The sequence below is a fragment of the Neoarius graeffei genome, chromosome 18, assembly GCF_027579695.1.
Source record: "Neoarius graeffei isolate fNeoGra1 chromosome 18, fNeoGra1.pri, whole genome shotgun sequence".
Classification (NCBI taxonomy): Eukaryota; Metazoa; Chordata; class Actinopteri; order Siluriformes; family Ariidae; genus Neoarius; species Neoarius graeffei.
In genome coordinates, this window is record NC_083586.1 from 58,290,064 (window position 1) to 58,312,016 (window position 21,953).

Consider the following 21,953-nt stretch of genomic DNA (forward strand, 5'->3'; position numbering starts at 1 on the left):
AGCCAACACAACTGGGCACATACATACGTCATGAGTGTTACGCAGAGAAAATGAACGTGCATTCTGATTGGATAAAATTAATATCATGGCGGGCTGTTCAAACTGCGGAAATAGTTTGCTCGAGCTACTTTCAAAACACTAACTTTCCAACCTTAGAACAAAAAACTTTTGCAAGTCTTGAATAAGGTTCATCAATGTGTGTTTTATTGTTACATTTACTCTATGGACCCTTTTCACGTGACGTCACGACAAACGCGGCCGCCATTTTGGACATGAACTACCAGTAGTCTACCACAGCCAGCATTGAGGAACGGCAGCAAAGAAAGTGTTTTTCAGCAAGACTTCCATCATGCCACTATGTTGTTGTGCACCTGGATGTAGTAACCATCAACAAACAAGGCAAGGGTTATCATTTTATCGGATCCCGGTAGATGCTGACCGACGGAGAAGATGGATAGCGGCCATTAACAGGAAAGATCGGCAGCCCTCGGCATACCAGCGCTTGTGTAGTGACCACTTTGTTGGAGGTAAGACGAATAAAATTAGCCAGAAAAGGCATTACATTGCTGTTAACATTCTGTGGCGGCGAGTGTGTAACCAAATAGGCTAAAATAACCCATTGTAACCTCTTTGTTCTTCTGTAGTAGCTATTAGCTAACGACATTAGCTAGCGTTGTGTTCCTTTGCTGTTGGTAGACTGTAGGACAGATCAGAGGTAATGTCCTACAAATAAGTGTTCAAAATAAGAGGAACATGTATTTGTCTCTTAAATCCAGGCCGTTCCCTGTAATCCGTCACAACGGTTGGAGAAAGTAATGGCAAATAGTGAGTGCACAAACCATAGAAGGTAAACTGTACACAGCGCCAGGGCAGTGTGATGGTATGTCTACTTTTAGATTGTGTTAGCTTATCAATGAACACACTCGTCACTCGACGAGTTTCACGTCTTTACGATGGATACTTAAATGTGTGTTAGGTATTATTGTTGCAGTCTAAGCAGTCGTTGTAGCAGCTAGATGAGCGAGAACCGAAAGGGTCTGTGCCATAAACCGTTATTTCTGTACGGCGTTGCTAATGTGTCGTTACTGTTATTTCTCCCTCTGCTCGCCCTGTAAATGCCCTACGTCGCTGGATAGCGAAGGTGTTTTCTGCATCTCGCTCCTTTTTCTTGTATGTTCTCCGTTTGTCGCCTTCCTCGCATTCAAACCAATTCGAGCCGAAGTCCGCTACATGTCCAAAATGGTGGTCGTGTTTACGAAGGTCACATGACTGAAAAGGGTCTATATATTGCCCTCTGTTCCCCTTTAATGAATGAAATATAATCCATTTCCTCATTCACCGTGACAGAAACGAGGGCACAGATTATGCATCTTTCGAGCGGGGGGGGGGGGGGGGGGGGGGAGTGGAAAACCCTGTGTGGGCTAAGGAGAAAGGGCGGGGCTTCCAGAAGAGCTAAAAAAAAAAAAAAAAAAAAAACACGCGTAGATTTGGTTTCATTGCCATATTATGGACAGTAGCATACTCTGGTGTTAAAATGGTATCGTTAAGATTTCGAAAGTACTCCTATTCTTACCGATGTGTGCGAAAGAAAGACAGACAGATCTGCCCCCGTGCTGTGCCCCGCCCCTCTCGCGCGCACACTCCGAGAGAAAGGGAGATCTCTTGCTCTCCTTCTCTGCTATTGGGAATCTCAAAACTATCACAGATGAACGTCTTAATCAGAAACGCAGCAGGTGGGATAAACTGCAAGATACATTTTTTCTTCAGAAAAGGTCAGTTTACACAAAAGAGCTTACTTATCCTTACAAAACAGAAAAACCTTTTCCATTTTTTACATACAAACATGTACTCAAAAGCCTTACATCTTTCTGATCCTGTGAGCTATAATTCAGACCACGAGAGAAAATTCAAAAAGAAAGATAAAAAGAGAATATGTACCCAAGTACCTCCTTAAATCTGTCTTAAAGTACCTCTGCTAGAAGCTCTTACATAGCTTTGTCTTTCTCACACGTCCATATTATGTCCTCCTATAGCCTAGGTCACAACCGGACGTACGATTTTTTGGCGTTTCCCAAATCGCTGCGTTTTTTTTTTGTTCATGGAGAAAGACGCACGTTGGCCGCAAGTTTGTCTTGCAACCTGAAAAAAACGTAAGCGCCCGTAGAGTTGGTTTGACATGACAAAGAACCTCTGCGGCCAGTCTACGGTTCGAAAATCAGCACATCACAAGCGCGCCCTCCGTGCGTTTCTTGCACGTAGACCGGCCGTAGGAGCACGTACGGCCGGTTGTGACCGAGGCTTAACATTAATAACACGATCACAATAAACACTGGAACCAAGGGAGCTTATATTGCTATTACTCGCATGAACACAAGGGAATTTGTACTAAGTAACAGTGGAATCATACAAAGTCTGCTCTCGTCGGGGCGATGAATTCAATCCATTTATTCCAAATTTGGTCGAATTTGTCCTTTTGAATCCGTAGAGAATAGGTCAATTTCTCCGTTTTAAATATTTCCATACCAATCATCTAATGTAGGTGGTACTGGATGTAGCCACCTTCTAGCAATCGATTTTTTACTTGCCGCTAAAAGGGCCTGCAGCAGCTTTATGTCCTTCCTCTGTTTCAGAACTAACACATGTCCCAGGTAAAGATTCTTCCAGTCCACTGGTATCTGAGCTTTAAATACCGAGCAGTGCTTTCTGAATACCATTCCAACACAGGCTCAGTTTCGGGCAGTCCCAGAATACGTGATAATGACTAGCTACCGTTGAACCACGTTGTCTCCAACACATTGAGCTCGTATTTCTCCTGATGCGGAGTTTTAAAAAACCTTATTATATTCTTCCAACAATGTTCTCTCCACTCCATGGAGTTAGTCGATGCCCATTGAAAACTGCATATGAGCCATTCCACCGAATCGGTGCCATTTCCGTCCCTAGAAAATTATATGTATAAATGCACATAAAAAAAGTACTTTAAAATACATTTCCTTATTACGCAGAATGTCCTGCACATTGATCTGATTTCAAAATTTAAGATATACAATTGTAAGGATTAATAAAAACTACCTAAAACACTGAAAAATAGCACGTGTTACCTGTCCCCGCACTCTAACTTTATACTTAACTATGAAATATGATTAAAATCCTTCAGAAACAGTACTTCTTTTGCACTGTTGTGTGACTCCATATCCTATTCATGGTTTAAATATATTTTTTTCATAAGAAATCCACAATATCTTAGTTAAAATACACATTTTAGTCGTGTCCCTGGGTTCTCACTCAGTCCTGTTACCCAAACATATTACCCCATCTGACAAATTTCGAACATTCCATAAAATCACATGCTCAACAGGAAGTTACATCAGTTGTGTCTTCTGAAGGCCATGGGAAGACCAAAAGTTAGTTCTCTCGTTTACTTTTCTGTATATATGATGATTTTTTAAAAAAACTTTGACTGATAAGGTCAATGTCAACATACTGTCCTGTTACTTAAATTATTTCTTAGATATGTTTATTTTAAAAATACAGATTTCTGGTAAATCACTAGAATGTGCTAAATGTGGTCATGCTATTAGAGATGACGCCATGTGGCTTAATTCCAGCTAATCCTAGGCTAAAAACTCAGTCCTGTTACTCATATAAAGAGTATGCAGCCATCTTTGACTTCCAAACCTTGTAAAAAAAATAAAATAAATAACGTAGCCTGAGGTTGACCAATACACATTTTGAGTAGCTAAATGTGTGTTATTATAATCAGTGTTGAAGATATAACAAATTAAGTTCAATTTGGGAGTGGTACAACAAGCAAATGGCACCCATTCGGTGGAATGTCCCTCATTTCCCCCCCCCAAACTTCCTTCGAGATACCTATTCCTGCTTCTTTTTCCCCCCATTTTTCTTTAACATACTAGGTGTTTTCACTTTTAGCATATAAAAGAGCATTATCCAATCTAGAAATGGACTTGTTTGGTAACGTAATAGAGGCTGACTTCAGGATTTTATAAAAAACTCAAACTCCACAGTGGAGAAGTCTGTAAGTTTGCACTTCTTGTTAAAGTAATCTCTTACTTTGAGATATCTGAAAAAAATCATTTTGTTCTAAGCCACGTTTCCCTGCAGAGACTCAAAACTTGATGGTGCATTTTTTTATGTAAATGAGATGCATGTTGCAAGTCCTTTCTTAGTCCAAGATTCAAATTTCGTATCACTCGTTAGGGAAAAATTCTGTGTCGTAGGCAGCGCTCGAAACTAACAGTGTCCCGATGTCCCGGGGACCATAAAAAATGTCATCAGGACACAAAATTATCATATCTGGGACAATCCCGGGACAATGGAAAAAAATAGATCTAGAAAGAAAGTTCTACATTAATATTATTTACAAAGCCGTAACACATACGTAGACATTCACCTAATTTGTCAATTTTAATTTTAAAACGTTAACAGCGAAAAATACATAGTAGCTTCACTTTCGATGCACCTGCATCCGTAGGCTACAGAGCAGCGCATTCTGTTCTAGAATCTTCGGCCGGTGTCCGCATTATATGGACTTGGAATGGAATTGCTAGCGCACACGCTGCGCCGACTCTTGCCAGAACAAAAATGCTGAAGTGGTTGAAGCGGACCGACCGCGGGGAAGAAACTGAAAGCCCAGACATAACGTCTCCGGGACCTTCAGGATCCAAAGTGTCCTCGCCTGGTCTGCAGGCAACGCGAGCAACTGAATGAACTTAATGAACACTGTTAGACACGTTATAAATACAACAGGAATGATGTGGCTGGATAACGGAAAAAATGGATAAAATGGATAACGGAAAGTTCATAAAATGGATAACGGAAAGTTCATAAAATGGATAACGGTAATGGATAACGGAAAGTTCATAAAATGGATAACGGTAATGGTGAAAATGATAAGTTGGCCTTATAAGTGCCAACAGATATTCAAGGTATAAGTAGATGAAATGAACATAAAAGGGGTCTTATTTTCAACTAAAGTGTACTGCAGATGTAGGGAGTTGAAACATTTTCTGAATGAGCTAGTTGGCCCCTTTAAATAAACGGGTATCTATTCATACAGCGAGATCGCCAAAGTTTAAACTGAAAATGCAATAACTGTAATTTTGAAGTAGATGATGTATAGGACATGTGTCGCTTGTGTCTTGTGACTTATTGTAAAAATGATATAAAGGGTTCAAAATCGCATAGTTACAAATATAATAGTAACTTCATATGATAATATTAACCACTGGTTATTTCAGAGAGGAAAAAAATGGGGACACTATTGCTTCCATTCGGGACAATACAACACAGAATTCGGGACCACTGGGGGACACAAAGAAAAAAAGTTAATTTCGAGCCCTGGTCGTAGGTAGCCTAGTAAACTAGACCCAACCGTCTAGCGGCCAAAAATATTTTTTGCCTAGCGAATGGGTCTAGCCTTGCACCATATAAACAAACACCCCGGGCATCAAATCGTGCCCGCCAATCACAACGCAAGGTTTTTGTTTGGATTCTTTGGGCGGGCTTTTGCAGGAGTGACGACAAAGCTGCGCGACGCTGGAGAAAGCGCAACAGGAAAGATGGCTACGGCTAGTGAACAGCGCGCGTTTGACTCCGCTTTGGAATCAGTTTTAGAAGAATTAGACTTGGAGTTTTCGTTGAAACATGAGCAGGAAGAGGCTCTCCGCTCATTCCTTTTCAAGAAGGACGTTTTCGCTGTTTTGCCGACCGGCTATGGCAAAAGTCTGATCTACCAGCTGGCTCCGCTCGTAGCCAAAAGGATGGGCTAGTTTGTGCAGTACGAAGAATTAATAAACAGCTTTGAAACATTACTTTTTGATTGTTTCTTATTTTCCCGTTATTTTAAATTTAAGGGAAATTATTTCACCAAACACCACTAAATAAAAACTCTCAAAAACAGTTTAAGCAAACCCTTGAAAAACACTTGGAAAAAAATGAGTGTATGTGGTACAGACTCCAAACTTGTGGTCATTATCTCCAAACTTCTTAATATCTAGAACCTGTTTATTAATTAATACGCATTTTGAAAAATTATTTATTTCAAGGCCTCCCCCACTGCTTTCTGTCGCTCTGACTACGTCACAGTTGTGCTGATTGGTCAGAGCGTTGGCCTATACACACAGACACAGTTTGAAAGACAGCAGGTTGTTCCTCCTACCCGCTTCGGAAATATCTACGAATCGAGGCCAGACTAAATATTCACATTTAAGCCTGGCAAGCCAGACATGTCGTAGGCACACCATCTGAAAATTCTTAGCATAATATGAAGTCCACATAACTTAACCACCTTATACCATATTTTTAATGTGCAATTTATCCATGGATTTAAAAAAAAAAAAAAAAATCTCTTCCACTCATGTTACCAGTCCACCATCTGCGATTACCGCCTGCAAAGGGAGATTAGCTGTCATCCCGAATTCCAATCCCTTACAGCAAGATAAATTTTATGTAGCAATAATAAACAGGAAATCCATTTTCTTAATTTCTCCAGTACTGAAAGCAGAACCGACAGTGTTGGAGCTTATTGATACTACGATATTTAGCACTGGGGCCTGTTTAATACCAGGTTCTATAAGAACCCGCTCCAAAAATAGATGGACCGGGAAACATGGAAGAGACTGGATTTATTACCGTTAGCTTTCAACTACTTCGAATCAACCAAACTGGTTTTCTGCCACCTAGAACCTGTCAGGATCCCATTCACCTCACTCACCTGTGTCAGCTACGTTCCTCATGGTGTGCTTAAAGGCCCAGATGATGGAGTCCAGGACCAGCTTGAACTGCGCTGGTGGGATGGACAGAAAAGCAGGGAAGCAGTGCGAGTTCACCGCCTGCAGCAGGTAGAAGAAGTTTGTCCTGTGCTCTGGGAACTCCTCAAAGTCCTGATCAAAACAGAAAAGGTTAAACTTAATTTCTGAATATATTATTTGTAGGGATGTCAAACGATTAAAATTTTTAATCGCGATTAATCTCAAAATTATGTAGTTAATCGCGATTAATCACAAAAAAAAAAATTGTACTCAAAATACATATCTACATCAGAGCAAACATTTGAATATATGCTCTTATGCTCCATGTCAATTATAAGGCTCATCTTCTCTATGACAGACAATATATCGGCCTAATTCACAAATATTTGGCATTCGGGTTTTGATATTAGATCTAGGCATGCAGCATATTCTTTCCAATGTAGCCTATCAAACATCTGTTGGGCATACTGTGGGCTATGTGCAAAATATGATTTGGAAAAACAGTATTTTTTTTTTCCTCAACTGTAATAGCTGCAAGCTACACTTCGAAGAGCAAAGAGGAAGTAGTTTGACTCCTGCAAGTTCATTCAAGTGAAGCAGTAGACTATTTGGAAATCGCTAGGCTACCTACAATCTCCAGGTGGAGATAAGGGAATGTGCGCATTCCCGATCGTAGCCCATCAGATATCAACACATTTCACCCGGTAAAGTGAAAGTAAATGGAACTCGCACCGCATCGCATATGCAGACTACAATTTAACTGACCATGTTGCTGGTTTATTTGACAAGTTGTAGAGCTACGTTTTACCACAAAGTTAATGTTATAACTAGCTTTATTTTGCATGCTAGTCACCCGCAAAAATCTGCATTGTTCCTTATCAAGATCAGCCCAATTCACTGTTTAAATACCCTGCGATAACGCCGTCATTTTTTTTTAATCGCGATCAAATTAAATTGCATTAACGCACTAATAACACGTTAACTTCGACAGCCCTAATTATTTGTATTCAAGTGCGTTAGGAGTTTACAGATAATCAGGTTTTTAAATGTAGACTTTCCATGATGGAGAATTTAAATCTCAGAGCCTTGGTTAAGCCAAACAAATCAGTTTGCTGCATCCTAACTTTCAGATCAATTACACTGGAACGTATTCATTTTTAAAAATCACTCAGGCACCAAATCTTAAAGGTGGGGTATGAGATTTTGGAATAACGGTTCCCGCAAGCCATATTTTGAAAAGAAACACGCCCAGCCTCGCCATGCTCCCACCCCCCTGCGTCTCCACCCCTCCTCCCCCTTATAAAGCCTGAGAAAATCAGCCTTTATAATGGGTATCTATTGCGTTACACGCCAGTGGAGCAGAGTGTAGAGAGCTTGGAAAAATAGCTCAAACTTTCTCATTTAAACTGTGTTTTCAGCCCCAATTTTCACTCCACACACAATTTTCTCAAAAGTAGTAGCCACACTTGTCCTGATTCACACAATGTGTCTACCTACATGATAGGACTTGCAGTTTTTGAATGAGAAGCCTGAAAGTGAAGAGAGCACAGGTGCGCAGCCACAGACGTCCATTATAAACTTGGCAGAAAAGTCACTCGTTTTTAACTCGCTCTAGTGACATCATTTATTACACTACAAACAAAAAAATTACATCAGTGTGTTCAGGGGAGCCTTGTGGCACTCACTGTGAAAGAATTTTGTGAATATCTCCTTCCGTTTTCGTGTAAATCCCCATTGTTTGGAGGGAGCGCACTGAGAAAATCCTGCGCTCTGTCTGACACTCTGCTCGCTCGCTCTCACACACACACAGAAGGGCCGGGCTGCTCGCGGGCTTCAGTCTGATTGACGTGTCAGTATCCAATCATTTTGAGGTGGTACCTCGATATGATTGGATGGTGTTTTTCCTTTATTTTACACTGTAGACTGGATTAAAATATTTCGTTTTTGGGTCAAACCTTCTATTGTACTGCTTGCAACATGGGTGTGAGGAGCTTTTCAAGCAATATGGTAAAAAATACTCCTGAAAAAAATCTCATACCCCACCTTTAAGATAATCAGTTCCTTGCACACACAGACAGACAATTCAAGAACTCAATAGATAATGCAATATTTAAAACAAAAGCCAATACTAGAAATGGCACCAATCTGATACACAGAAAAAGATTAGAATTGTAAACGTTTGCTATATCTTGAGATCGATATTTAATTAAAATTAGTTTGCAATGTAAAAGGAGATGTTTGTGTGAGTCCTATCATCACCGTGCATCATTTTCCTGCATTTTTTTTTTAAAGCTTAAAATCAGAGGGGCATCGATACTGACTGATACCCAAAGCAGTGTCAGTATCGATATCAGACAAGAAAACGTGTTCTTGTGCTACCGTGCCACACCAAAAGAGCTCGTATCCAAAAGGTTCTCCACCTTGTTGATCATGTTTAAGGTGCACTCAAATACAGCGTCGAAAATCTTCGGGATTTCGGCCGTAATATGGGCTGCGAGCTTGTTGACGATTGTTGCCATGGTGCTAAGCACTTCGGGTTCTCGAGCAGCAGGGACGTTCCGCTGATAGTCGATCAGCACGGCTTCAAGCAGAGGGGGAACGAAGTTCTCCCCGACCTGAACACGTGAAAGAAATAAGAGTTATCGATCAAGACGTCACATCAGTGTTCTGAGCAGTCAGTTTAAAAAAAAAAAAAAAAAAAGACGCTGGTCCTTTAAACGGAGCTCAGTAATATATTCGTGATGTATTTATCAGCATCACATTGAGTCTCGTACCATCTGGGGATCGTTGGAACGGCTGACCCAGCCAGAGATGAGCTTCAGAGTTTCTCTCTTCACCGTGCGCATGCTCCTGATTAGAGGCTGCTTCGTCACCATCTCACCTAGACAGAGAAACCACAGCAAAAAAGAGTTACTGAGCTGTTCTACTGTTATTTAACAAAAAGGTTTGAAAAAAAACTTTGAGAGATGATAAATCTGGTTAGCTTTAGGAGGTTCATTGGTCCATTTTAACTCCGAGCATACAGGGGTCTAAATGCTCTAGTTACACGAGCCATTGTTCTCCACGGGTCCTTTTAAAGTGGTGCACTGGCCCGCCACTCTTCCCCCTCCAAAAAAACCCCGGTAACTTCATCAGTATACACCAAATAAATCGTAAAGTATTCGCTTTATTATAACTTGTAACTATGTACGGGTAGTATCTCACTGGGCTGCGACAGCCCGCGACTAGTTGGAGACACAACTGCGATAAAACATGCAAATTAGCGACAATTTTCACTTGGAATCGCACTGAATTGATATTCACGTATTTTACCGCAATTGCGTCTCCAACTAGTCGCAGCCCGGCTTTCCCTCGGCAGGCAGGGAAGTAGAGGAAGCCTTACGGAAACTGACTTGAGAAGGGTTCGCGACGGCTTCGCGACACATTTGCGGCTATTTTGAAAAATTGTCTCGCACGAATTTTCTGAACGTGTTCAAAATTTCAGCGGCGAAGGAGCGACACTTTGCGACTCATGTGAGGAAACCGAGAAGTTTCGAGACACTTTTGAAACTCTCTCGCAGCCCAGTAAGATACTGGCTTAACACGCATTAGACCATTAAAGGGGTACCAAATATAATATATACAGTTGCTGATGTGACAAAGTAACGTATTCTTAAGTATTCTATCAAATTTATAGACTAGAAAACAACGAAATATCTTGGTAATTGTAAATATAATACTTTATACGCTAAACCGCACAAGAGTCGCCATTTTTAAAAGACCGTGACGTCAGCGCTACCCACTGCACTAGCGGAACTCTCCGAAATAGAGGAGATAAGCGTGTAATCATGGCGTCGGGCGCATCAAGTGAAAGCGACAGCTCTGTCGAATCATACGGAGAGATCCCGCAAGACACACTGCAAGCAGGCTATGGCTTAGAAGCAGGGCTTTGAACCAGAATTTTTTCCCTATTGGTTCGTTCCGAATAGAAACGGAATTTTAACGTTTCCGGTTCCACCATTAAATAGACGTTCCCGAACCGGTTAGAACAAAAAAATTTCGTTCCCGGAACGGTTAATTACGTTCCCTGTCAGCTGTTTAACAAATGGCTATAAAATTATGTCTCTGTCTCATCCAGCTTAAGCCAAATGTAGGCTAATTCTATTACAACCTTCATTAAATAAGACAAGAAATAATTCAAAACAATTATTATTTCAAATGTTGGCGATTTGGATTCTCAGTACGTCTTCCCATCTACACAAACAGAAAAAGTGCCAAAAATGAAAGAGAATTCGTTTAGTGTGTTACCAAAGGCTAGTCAGGCCCTATAGAGGGCTACCGCATGACGTCACCGCGCCGCGAGATTTTGTTAGGCGCCATATTGGAAGACCAAGTACACATCTATGCAAGTACATACATACGTAAAACAAACTACACCTGAAATGTAGCCAGGGCCGGTTCTGCCCTAATCTGGACCCGGGTGCAACATCGCGCAACCCCCCCCCAAAAAAAAACAAAACAAAAAAAACAAACAAAAAAAAAAACCCACCAGTCTAAATCAGGACAACCAGCACATAACTAGAAACATTTTATATCAACTATTTCAACTAAATGGGCTATAATAAATAAGCCTGCAGACAGCCACGGCGGGCCGCCTCAGAAAAGTAACTATTTGTCCTACCTTAAAACTCGTTTTGCATTTCCTGCCTCCTTTTTTGTATTTTCGACCCTCCGTTTATTTTCTTTCCTTTTCTGAAAACCCGATTTGTGTCCAGACATTTTGTTCTGCTACCAACGAACTAACTCGTCAGGTCTCGTCTCTCGAGCCCGCGATGATTCCCGTGGGAAGGGCAACAACTGATACATTTTTACAAACAGCCAATAGGGAGGTTGCAACGTTCAGGCTCTTCTTTGCTCAGACACTCAGTAATGCACTTACTTATTATCACGTGGAGACGTGATAGTAGTCCACCTTCCCGCTCTCTCCATTCAATCAGCGAACGTCACACAGGAAGTGAACCCTAGCGGGTCATAGAAACTTGCGCAGGAGAAGAATGACTTATTTGTAGGCTACGGAAACTTTGAGGAACGAAATAAAAACCGGTATTAACCAGTTACCGTAATTTTTAATAAGTGTTTCTCTTCCAGAGCATAAAAAATAAAGTTTCTGGTTTCGTTTCTGTTCCATGTGAAATAGAAAAAGTTCCCGGTTTTCGTTTCTTGAACTGGTTCAAAGCCCTGCTTAGAAGGGTACCAGTTTGAACCTAGGAGAGGTACTATGTAGTGGAAGTTCATTATGTCTAACTATTAAAGCTATTTTAAGTTCGTTTCTTAGACAAGGATTTTTTTAAGATGTTACCTTGTTGACAGTTTTGGCGAGAATCTTCCGCCTTCTTCAAAACAGTCACCAGATGTCGAGTGGTGACGTGCCTTATCAGCTGATGTTACGCTACGGAAGCGTGAACGTCCCGCCCAATTTGACAGGTAGTTCACGCCTCCTGCTGTCAGGTCGCTCCCCCAGGACACATCTGGTGACTGTTTTGAAGAAGGCGGAAGATTCTCGCCGAAACTGTCAACAAGGTAACATCTTAAAAAATCCTTGTCTTAAGAAACGAACTTAAAATAGCTAGGAGAGGTACTCTCGACTCCGGTGATGAAATAAGAGAAGAAAGCCCAGATGACAGCGAGGATGAGACTGATGCTGACCATGGGCGTGGTGAGCGTGGGGCGGAGCGTCTGCGTGCAGGTGACACGGCGCGGTGCTCGTGCGGAAAATGTAACGTGGAGTTGCTCACGAGTCCAGCAGAATTTATTTGCTGCAATGAGATAGGCGCCACCCGTGGACTTGCGAAATCGTCGCAAGAGGCAGAAACAGGTATTTCACACGTGCTATTCCCAACCTCAATGAGCCAACACGACTGGGCACATACATACGTCATGAGTGTTATGTAGAGAAAATGAACGTGCATTCTGATTGGATAAAATTAATATCATGGCGGGCTGTTCAAACTGCGGAAATAGTTTGCTCGAGCTACTTTCAAAACGCTATAACTTTCCAACCTTAGAACAAAAAAACTTTTGTAAGTCTTGAATAAGGTTCGTTAATGTGTGTTTTATCGTTATATTTACTCTATATATTGCCCTCTGTTCCCCTTTAAACGAATGCATACGGGGCTACCTGAAGTGGCCACGCGATTGCAATAGAAAACTATCCGGCCGGCTGCGTACAGATTGCGACCCAGAGCTGTGCAGATTGAGGTCCATCCCTGCGTTACACTATACTGACACATAGTAACGCTGGAAGCTACAAGCTGCAGCTAAATAACTTTGTGGGCGCACATGCAGGTTGTTTGTAGCGTTATTGTGCAACGGTTACGCTAATCTATCGTCTTTTCTGACCATACACAGTTAATCATATAACCGCACACACGAGTTAACTTCAGGTCTTTTCTTTTACGCGTCTGTGATCGTGTAGGCGAGAGCTGCATTCTCCTGTTGCTTCACTGTGGTTGTTTACTGCAGGACTTCTGGGTTCCTGGGTCAAAAGGACCTGAACTACGGAGGCCGGGGTGGCTTTGTAGTGCCAGTCTCGGGCACGCGCATGGATTGTAGTGGTTTCACCCAATTAACATTGTGTATTGTAATCGGGTATTTTGTTTATGAATTATAGATTACTGGCATGCACTTAGACCTGAAATTATGTAAATGTACGGTTTATGAGATGTTGGTAATATAAAGTAACTGGTATCTTCCAGTGGGTGGGGACAGGCCACTATTGACCCATCCCACGTGACGTCACGACAAATGCGGCTGCCATTTTGGACATGAACTACCAGTAGTCTACCACAGCCAACAACGAGGAACGACGGCGAAGCATCGAAAGGAATATAGCCATCAAAGAAAGTTTTTACTTTCAGCAAGACTTCCATCATGCAATTATATTGTTGTGCACCTGGATGTAGTAACCATCAACAAACAAGGCAAGGTTTATCATTTTATTGGATCCCGACGGAGAAGATGGATAGCGGCCATTAACAGGAAAGATTGGCAGCCCTCGGCATACCAGCGCTTGTGTAGTGACCACTTTGTTGGAGGTAAGCCGAATAAAATTAGCCAGAAAAGGCATTACATTGCTGTTAACATTCTGTGGCGGCGAGTGTGTAACCAAATAGGCTAAAATAACCCATTGTAACCTCTTTGTTCTTCTGTAGTAGCTATTAGCTAACGACATTAGCTAGCGTTGTGTTCCTTTGCTGTTGGTAGACTGTAGGACAGATCAGAGGTAAATGTCCTACAAATAAGTGTTCAAAACAAGAGGAACATGTATTTGTCTCTTAAAGTGCCATTCCACCATTGGATGCATTTTTTTGGCATAAAATACAATACATTTTATGACAACATGACTAGACAGAGAAATCTTTTAGCTTCAAAATGATATATCAAAATTTTGACGACAAGTATATTAATTTTGCGACCAAAGTCACCTACCCTTTTAATTTCCGTGCGGTAGTGAAACGTGATGTCATCGGCAGGTTCCCCTTCTTGTATACCACGTCACGTGTGACGTGGCACAGATTATCAGCAATGGCGGATAGAACGCGATTGTCAGCTTCGGAAAAGAAGCGAAGGAAAATAGCAAGTGATGCCCAAAGGAGACGGTCGATGGTGAATATCGGCACAGCAATCGACAAGTGGAAATCGCGTTCTATCTGCCATTGCTGATAATCTGTGCCACGTCACACGGGACGTGGTACACAAGAAGGGGAACCTGCCGATGACATCGCGTTTCACTACCGCGCGGAAATTAAAAGGGTAGGTGACTTTGGTCGCAAAATTAATATACTTGTCGTTGTCGAAAAATAGTGTTTGATATATCATTTTAAAGCTAAAAGATTTCTCTGTCTAGTCATGTTGTCATAAAATATATTGTATTTTATGCCAAAAAAATACATCCAATGGTGGAATGGCACTTTAAATCCAGGCCGTTCCCTGTAATCTGTAACAACGGTTGGAGAAAGTAATGGCAAATAGTGAGCACACAAACCATAGAAGGTAACCTGTACACAGCGCCAGGGCAGTGTGATGGTATGTCTACTTTTAGGTTGTGTTAGCTTATCAATGAACACACTCGTCGAGTTTCACGTCTTTACAACGGATACTTAAATGTGTGTTAGGTATTATTGTTGCAGTCTAAGCAGTCATTGTAGCAGCTAGATGAGCGAGAACCGAAAGGGTCTGTGCCATAAACCGTTATTTCTGTACGGCGTTGCTAATGTGTCATTCTCCAAGCCTGCTAACTTCAATTTTTGCAAATACCTCTCCCTCTGCTCGCCCTGTAAATGCCCTACGTCGCTGGATAGTGAAGGTGTTTTCTGCATCTCGCTCCTTTTTCTTTTATGTTTTTCGTTTGTCGCCTTCCTCGCATTCAAACCGAAGTCCACTTCATGTCCACAATGGCGGTTGCGTTTACGAAGGTCACGTGAGTGGGAAGGGTCAATATCTAGCCCTCTGAAAGGAGGTGGATTAGTTGGGTCATGGGCACTGTTATGTAGTAGTCCTGTAATCAGGCGGCGCAAACATAGTGTGATACAGTATTCTGTTTTGTAGGCAGGTTTTTTTTTGTTGTAATAATTACTTGATTTTATTTTATTATTAAAATTTATTTTGTGTTAAATTTCTGCTGCTACTTTGGGAAACCGGACTCAATAAAACATCTTGTATTAAAAGGTCTCTCTTTGGCCGTTGTCCATCAGATGATATGTACAGCAGAGATGCCTACCCCAAATTTTGAATTTCAGTATTCTTGAAAACATTTTTCAGTATTTTGGAATGACTTTCAGTAACATTAATTTATGCGCATTTCCATTATAAAGAGGTGTATATACCAATATGTTTAACATTTAAATTCTTAAAAAGTACTGTTTTGTGTGAATTGAATAAACAAAACGCGAGCAGCCATCTCAACTGAATTTCCACTCAACAAATTTCTAGAGCATACAATATATCACATTTTTATAAATACAATAGTGTTCCCTGTTTGCAGACATTACGGTTGACTACCAATCATTGGTATTGAGTGTAACTCCTCAAAAGTATTATATTATATTGCCTGGCAAAACGTTCTACCTGTTAACGGATTCTAATAAAAAAAAAAATTATTTCATGCCAAAGAGAGTCCGACATTGTTCTCTTAATGTCCCAATATATAAATCCTTCAGCATAATGCTTCAGAAGAGACATTGAATAAAATGGCATTTATAATTGTATTTAAAACAGTGGAATCATCAATTTTTTGCCACAATCCCAACAGCACTAATCATAAAATTCTGTTTTTGATCAGACTACATGTACATTTGTACTTGCAACACTGAAAAGACTTTGAATTAAAGAAGTCCAGCCAGTGTTTGATATTTCAGTGAATAAAAATCAGACATGTAAAAAGAAACTGAATAAGTTTAACTCACATTTCATGGCACTAATCGGCAAGTTCAACTCCAAGCACAGGTCAACCATCACCCCTTCAGCATGGGTCACGTTCCGTGTCTCTTCATCCACAGATTTCGTAAAAAACTGCTGGATACCCCCAGATTTACTTTCCGCCTGACTCGCCATTTCAGCATACTCCATATGTTTTTTTTTTTTTTTGTAGTTGACATGCCGCGTGCAGTCATCGCGACCACCACGAGTGATGTTAATGTCAGTTCTACACAGTTTGCAGTGCGCGTATCATTGCCCTTTTGACTGGGTGTAATGCACGGCCATTCTACCGTATATCGTGGGAGGAACACCTGAGACCTGCGTTTCACTTGTCCCGATACTGAGCGTTTCATTTCCACTATTGAGAAGCAGCACCATGCGTGTGTGATGTCGAGTGAAAATAGCGCGAACAAATGTGCGGAATCTGCGCATGTCACACACAGCACGTGCGGTTGTCATAAAAATAAACAGCCGTGAATCGCGCATGGGTTGAAAAAGTCGCTTGGACATTTAAAAACAACTCACTGGATTTTTTTAAGACTTTATAATAATTCCGTACAGAATAACACTGTTTGCTGTAACATCGCATTTACGTAACTTTTCCGTACAAAATACGGCCAATCCGTACTAGTAGGCATCTCTGTGTACAGTAAGAATGTGTTAAAATCCCTTTACAAAAAGTTAACACTAATTTAGCATTTCCTATCCATTTACTGGCCAGTTTCACTGTCAAAAAAGCCTAAAGTCCATCAGCTTCAGTGGGGCTCCGCCCCAGACCCCGTTGGGGGTCTAGGCAGCCCCCGCCAGGGTTTTTTTCTAGAAAAATTTAGTATGAGGGCGCGCCGGTTGTACCCCCCCGCCACGCGTAGCCTTTGAAAAATTGAGGCTACAATGGGACATTCTGAGGCTATCTGAGAGGGAAATTGTAACAAATTGTCTGTCAACACTGAAAAAGAAAGAAGTAATCTTCTTCTGCCCCGGACAGTCTTTGGCTTTCTTCCGTTTCGTGCCGCGGGATGACAGCTTTAAATGCCCAAGTGTCAACAAAAACAACTCGCGAACTATTTCTGTCAAAAGCTCCCGCGCCGGTGGGTGAAAGGTCATTCAGTCTCGAGAAATCTCGCTCTACAAGTCAGCTGACCTTGCATGTAACCCATGTCAAATCTCGCGAGAGCAGCCGCAACAAGTAAACAACATGGCGCCTCAGTCTGGAAAACGCCAATTCGGATCGTTTTTGCACCGTCTGGCGGTGTATCTACTATGATTGGAATATTTTTGGAGCAATTATAACGTATTTGATGATCAGACCACATTGTCACGTAGTGTTGCTGGGATGTTTTCACGGAGAAAAGATCGTTTTGAGAAAGACTGCATGTTGTGCAGTAGCATATAAGTGCATGGCCTAATGCCGCTTTTCCACTACCAACGCGGCTGAGTTGGGCTGAGCCGTGCCGTGCTGAGTTGGGCTGAGTCGAGCTGAGTGGGGCTGTTGGGGTTGCATTTCGACTACAACCGTGCTGGCTGGAAGTGGGTGGACACATTGGGTGGAGTTAGCAAAAGTGGGTGGACGTCACGTGATGTCGTTAGGCGACACAAACAGTGACATCAGTGACCTTTTAAGCGGTAGTCTCACGACCCGGATAGTAAACAATAAACATGGAGGACATGGAGTCGTTAGTGTTGCTGGTCTTGGTGCTGTGGCTTCTTGTCACCGACAACGCCAACAGATACTGGCAAGAGCGTATAGATGAGGCGAGGCGCATAAGGCTTCAGAAATTCTCGTAATTCTTCTTCTTCCGGGTTTACGGTGTTTACAGATCCCAGCGTGCTCGCGGGGCGTGTGTGGGCGTGTGAGGACACTCCTCCTCACCAATCAGTGCACAGGGGAGTGTCTCCTCACGCCCCTAGCCCCACTTGGCTCGGTTCGGCTCGCTTCAGCCCCACTCCAAAACCGTGCGAGTTTTGGGTGCTGAGTAAGGCTGAAGTGAGCTGAGTCGTGCTGCTCTGAGGTAGTTGAAACGCAAGCCGTGTCGGGCTGAAGTGAGCTGAAAAAGGGTAGTGGAAAAGGGCCACAAGTGTGACTTGGGGTTCAATCGGCATTTCGGTAAGGGGGTGCACGCCGAGTGTAAGAGGGCGCAGCGCCCCTGTTCCTTGGTTTCGACGAAAGCCTGGCCCTCGCCACCACCTTTTATTTTTTGAAAAGTGAAGAATCCTGACAAGCCCTTAGGGTTTTGTGTCTCTCAAGCCAACCAAAGCTGAAAAATAAACCTATTAGGTCTGGATGAAGATGATTAAATCTTAGAATTAACGACTGGCGCTCACCGTTGGTCTGGATAGCGGACGAGATGTTCTCACTCAGACACTTGTATACGTTGAGCATGTCTAGATAGATGCGTCCTAGCTGCACCACAAACGGGTGTCCGACAGCCTTACACGCCCTCACGTTGGTCTTCAGGATGCTGCCGAGCTGACGCACCGTCTCCGGGTCCTTCAGGATGTCTACGTTCTGACAGAAGACAAAAACAACCAGTCAGCCATTTAAAGCAAGACAAAATAGCTTTTTTTTTTTTAAATTAATAATAAGCAATGTATTAGACACTCCTTGACTGACCTTGGTGGCCTGCTGGATGATGCTATCCCACACCTGGTTCGGGAGCAGCATGTACTTCTCTATCAGGTGCTCCTGCACTGCTTGATCTGTCTGAGCACCAATCATATAGCCTACAGCCTCGTAGAACGTATGCACCTGCACAAAGAAAGAGGTTCTCTTTTTACACACACACAAAAGTCCAAATCAATCAATCAGAGGAGGAGGTATACGGTACAAGCGAATCCACGGAGTTTGTCAGGCGAGTGCGGTATTTGCGGCGTGACACGCTGACCTGCTGCGGCTGCAGATCGCAGATGATGGTGTTGATGTTATTCAGGATCTCGTCGATGAAGGGCATGACCTCCCCAACCTGCACCTGAACAAAATGCCTCCTGCACTTCTGCGCAATCTTGATGAACGTGTCGCACGCCATGTCCTGCACACCGTCATGCGTCTCTGTGAGACGAAGTGAAGCCTGGTGAGCGTCTGAGAACACCGATCATGCGTGAAAGTGGTGTCGAGTGTTACTCTTTCTCACCGTGCATGAACTCGAAGAGCTTGTTGACGACCGTCTTGAGGAACTTCCAGTGGGCACGGAGGAACCGTGGGTACTGCCCGACAATGTACATGATGTTGGAGGCGATAATGGCCTTGTTGTCTTTCCCTCTCTTCTGCTCACACAGCCCCAGCAGGTCCTAAAGTGCACACACACAGATAAACACATCTACCAATACAGAAAAAAAAAAAAATCTCCCTGGTCTGTTCACATGCTTTTAAAAAAAAATTTTAAAGGATCACCTTAATGACCGTGACAAGGAACCGTTTCTCGTCCTCCTCGTGCATGGCTCCGCTGATTGAGCCGATGGCCCAGCACAGCGTGTTCAGGTTCCTCCAGGACCACTCCGTCCCGTTCACCTGGTTATGGAGCTTCTCGGTCATGATCCTCTCCGTATCCGCATAGTCCAAATGGGTCAGGTAGACTACAAAAACAAACAAAACAGTGAGACGTTCTCCTTTTTAAATGCTCTTGAAATTAAATGTTGTTCAAACACCTTCTGGATGCTGATTTTGTAGATCAGGTGAATTAGTTAAAGTTCACATCACGGGTAAATTCAGGAGCAAGATCAGTGTAATTCTCCTATTTTATATTAAACTTTGGTCGAATATCTAACATTTTGCGCAATACCAGAAAAATTCAGTTGAAATCGAGCCATTTGAGGCGAATTGGTCCGCCTCTGAAAAAACTTGGCGTTTGGATTTCCCGGCAAACATTGATTTTCGTGACGTCGCGTGCGGGACGCCTCCCTCCGAATGCTACATCAGCGCTGGTTTGTTTATGAGAAAACGACCTGGTGGTTTTCTGCAAATTTCTTCAACGTTATCGCGTAATTATTAAAATGGTTAACAGATGTATCGTAGGAGGGTGTAGCAGCACCAATCATGATGGGATTAGTACTCATCGTTTCCCAAAAGACCGGACAATGAGAGAGAAACGGGAGCGCTTGGTCTACACAGGCTGTGCACTGAAACCGTGCAAAGCTCGCGCAGCCTGCTGGCGCTTCCGCAGGTGACGTCACGAATCTGGCTCCAATGAGACAGACAATTTTTTTTTTCTGCTGTAGACAGATGGCCTTGTGCAAAATTACCCTTCTGGATGAGAGTGTAAATAGCCTAATAAACTAGACCCACCCGCCTAGCGGCCAAAAACATTTTTGCCTACGAGTGGGTCTAGCCTCGGACCATATCAACAAAACACCCCAGGCATCAAATCGTGCCCGCCAACCACAACGCAAAGTTTTTGTTTGGATTCTTTGGGCGGGCTTTTGCAGGAGTGACGACAAAGCTGCGCGATGCTGGAGAAAGCACAACAGGAAAGATGGCTATGGCTAGCGAACAGCGCTTGTTTGACTCCGCTTTGGAATCAGTTTTAGAAGAATTAGACTTGGAGTCTTCGTTGAAACATGAGCAGGAAGAGGCTCTCCGCTCATTCCTTTTCAAGAAGGACGTTTTCGCTGTTTTGCCGACCGGCTATGGCAAAAGTCTGATCTACCAGCTGTTTACCCTCCCCCTTTCTGTCGCTCTGACTACGTCACAGTCACTGTTGCGCTGACTGGTCAGAGCGTTGGCCTATACGCACAGACAGCTTGAAAGACAATGGGTTGTTCCTACCCACACCCTTCGGAAATGTCTACGACCGAGACCAGACTAAATATTCACATTTAGGCCCACTTTACACGGGGACGGTCTGAAACAAAAACGCAAAAGTCCGTTTTCGTTCTCGCTTTTTTCCGAGTCTACACGACGGTTTTCAAGGAGGAAATCTGCGTCTATACGGTGACGCATAAATGTGTGGAATTCAATTGGATGTGCATGCCAGGCGGCTAGGTGGTGCTGGGAAAGCCCTCCGCTATGTCTGCACGCATGCGCAACGTCTTCCGTCTTGTCTGATCTGCACATCTGCGACGCGAAAACTTTGACTACTCTGGCTATGGTAAGTAAAAAAGTAAGAGCATACTATACCCGCCTCTGTTCATTAACGGTATATGTGCAGATTCGGTATAGATGTTCGAAGGACTCCTGGACGTTTATTAAAGCTGCCAGAGCAGCTTGAAGGTCCGTTGGATCGATGTAATCAGACATGCTCTTACTTTTTTACTTACTTTCTTACTTCCCGGGCTGGCATGTACAGTATATGACATATGTATGCCGTAAACGCGTACCCGACGTGAGCAGATCCGAGCAGAGTTTCGCGTATTGGGTAGTTTAGACGGATATGCAACGGGGGCTGTTTTTAACTTATCCACTCTGGAAGGCGTTTTCAATTTTTTCCGTTTTTCAGCCTCGGAAACGCCGTCCCCGTGTAGACGAAAGGCACTTCCGATAAAATATTTAGTCGTTTTTATCCGACAGCGTCCTCGTGTAAACGGGCCCTTAGTCTGGCTTGCCAGGCTAGTGTGTAAGGCAAGGCAAGTTTATTTATATAGCACATTTCATACACAGTGGCAGTTCAATGTGCTTTACAGAAGTAAAAGCAAAACAGTAAACAATAGAAAATAAAATTACATAAAATAAATGGGGAAGAAAAATAAATAGTAGAAATAAAATAATAAAATGAAGTAAAAATTCAGTTAAAA

At 42.7% G+C, this 21,953-nt stretch overlaps 1 protein-coding gene across 2 annotated transcripts in view; it reads right to left on the reverse strand.

Moving 5' to 3' along the window:
• The window catches only part of xpo1a (exportin 1 (CRM1 homolog, yeast) a), a 73,913-nt gene that overhangs the window by 20,079 nt on the left and 31,881 nt on the right, over positions 1-21,953 (reverse strand). For both annotated transcript variants that reach the window (XM_060899082.1, XM_060899083.1), the window contains exons 14-21: positions 19,618-19,799; positions 19,358-19,514; positions 19,112-19,275; positions 18,841-18,975; positions 18,552-18,735; positions 9,548-9,654; positions 9,194-9,388; positions 6,737-6,905 (exon numbers count right to left, since the gene is read on the reverse strand). In XM_060899082.1, the coding sequence (XP_060755065.1) occupies positions 6,737-6,905; positions 9,194-9,388; positions 9,548-9,654; positions 18,552-18,735; positions 18,841-18,975; positions 19,112-19,275; positions 19,358-19,514; positions 19,618-19,799 (1,293 nt within the window). The remainder of the gene's footprint in view (positions 1-6,736; positions 6,906-9,193; positions 9,389-9,547; positions 9,655-18,551; positions 18,736-18,840; positions 18,976-19,111; positions 19,276-19,357; positions 19,515-19,617; positions 19,800-21,953) is intronic.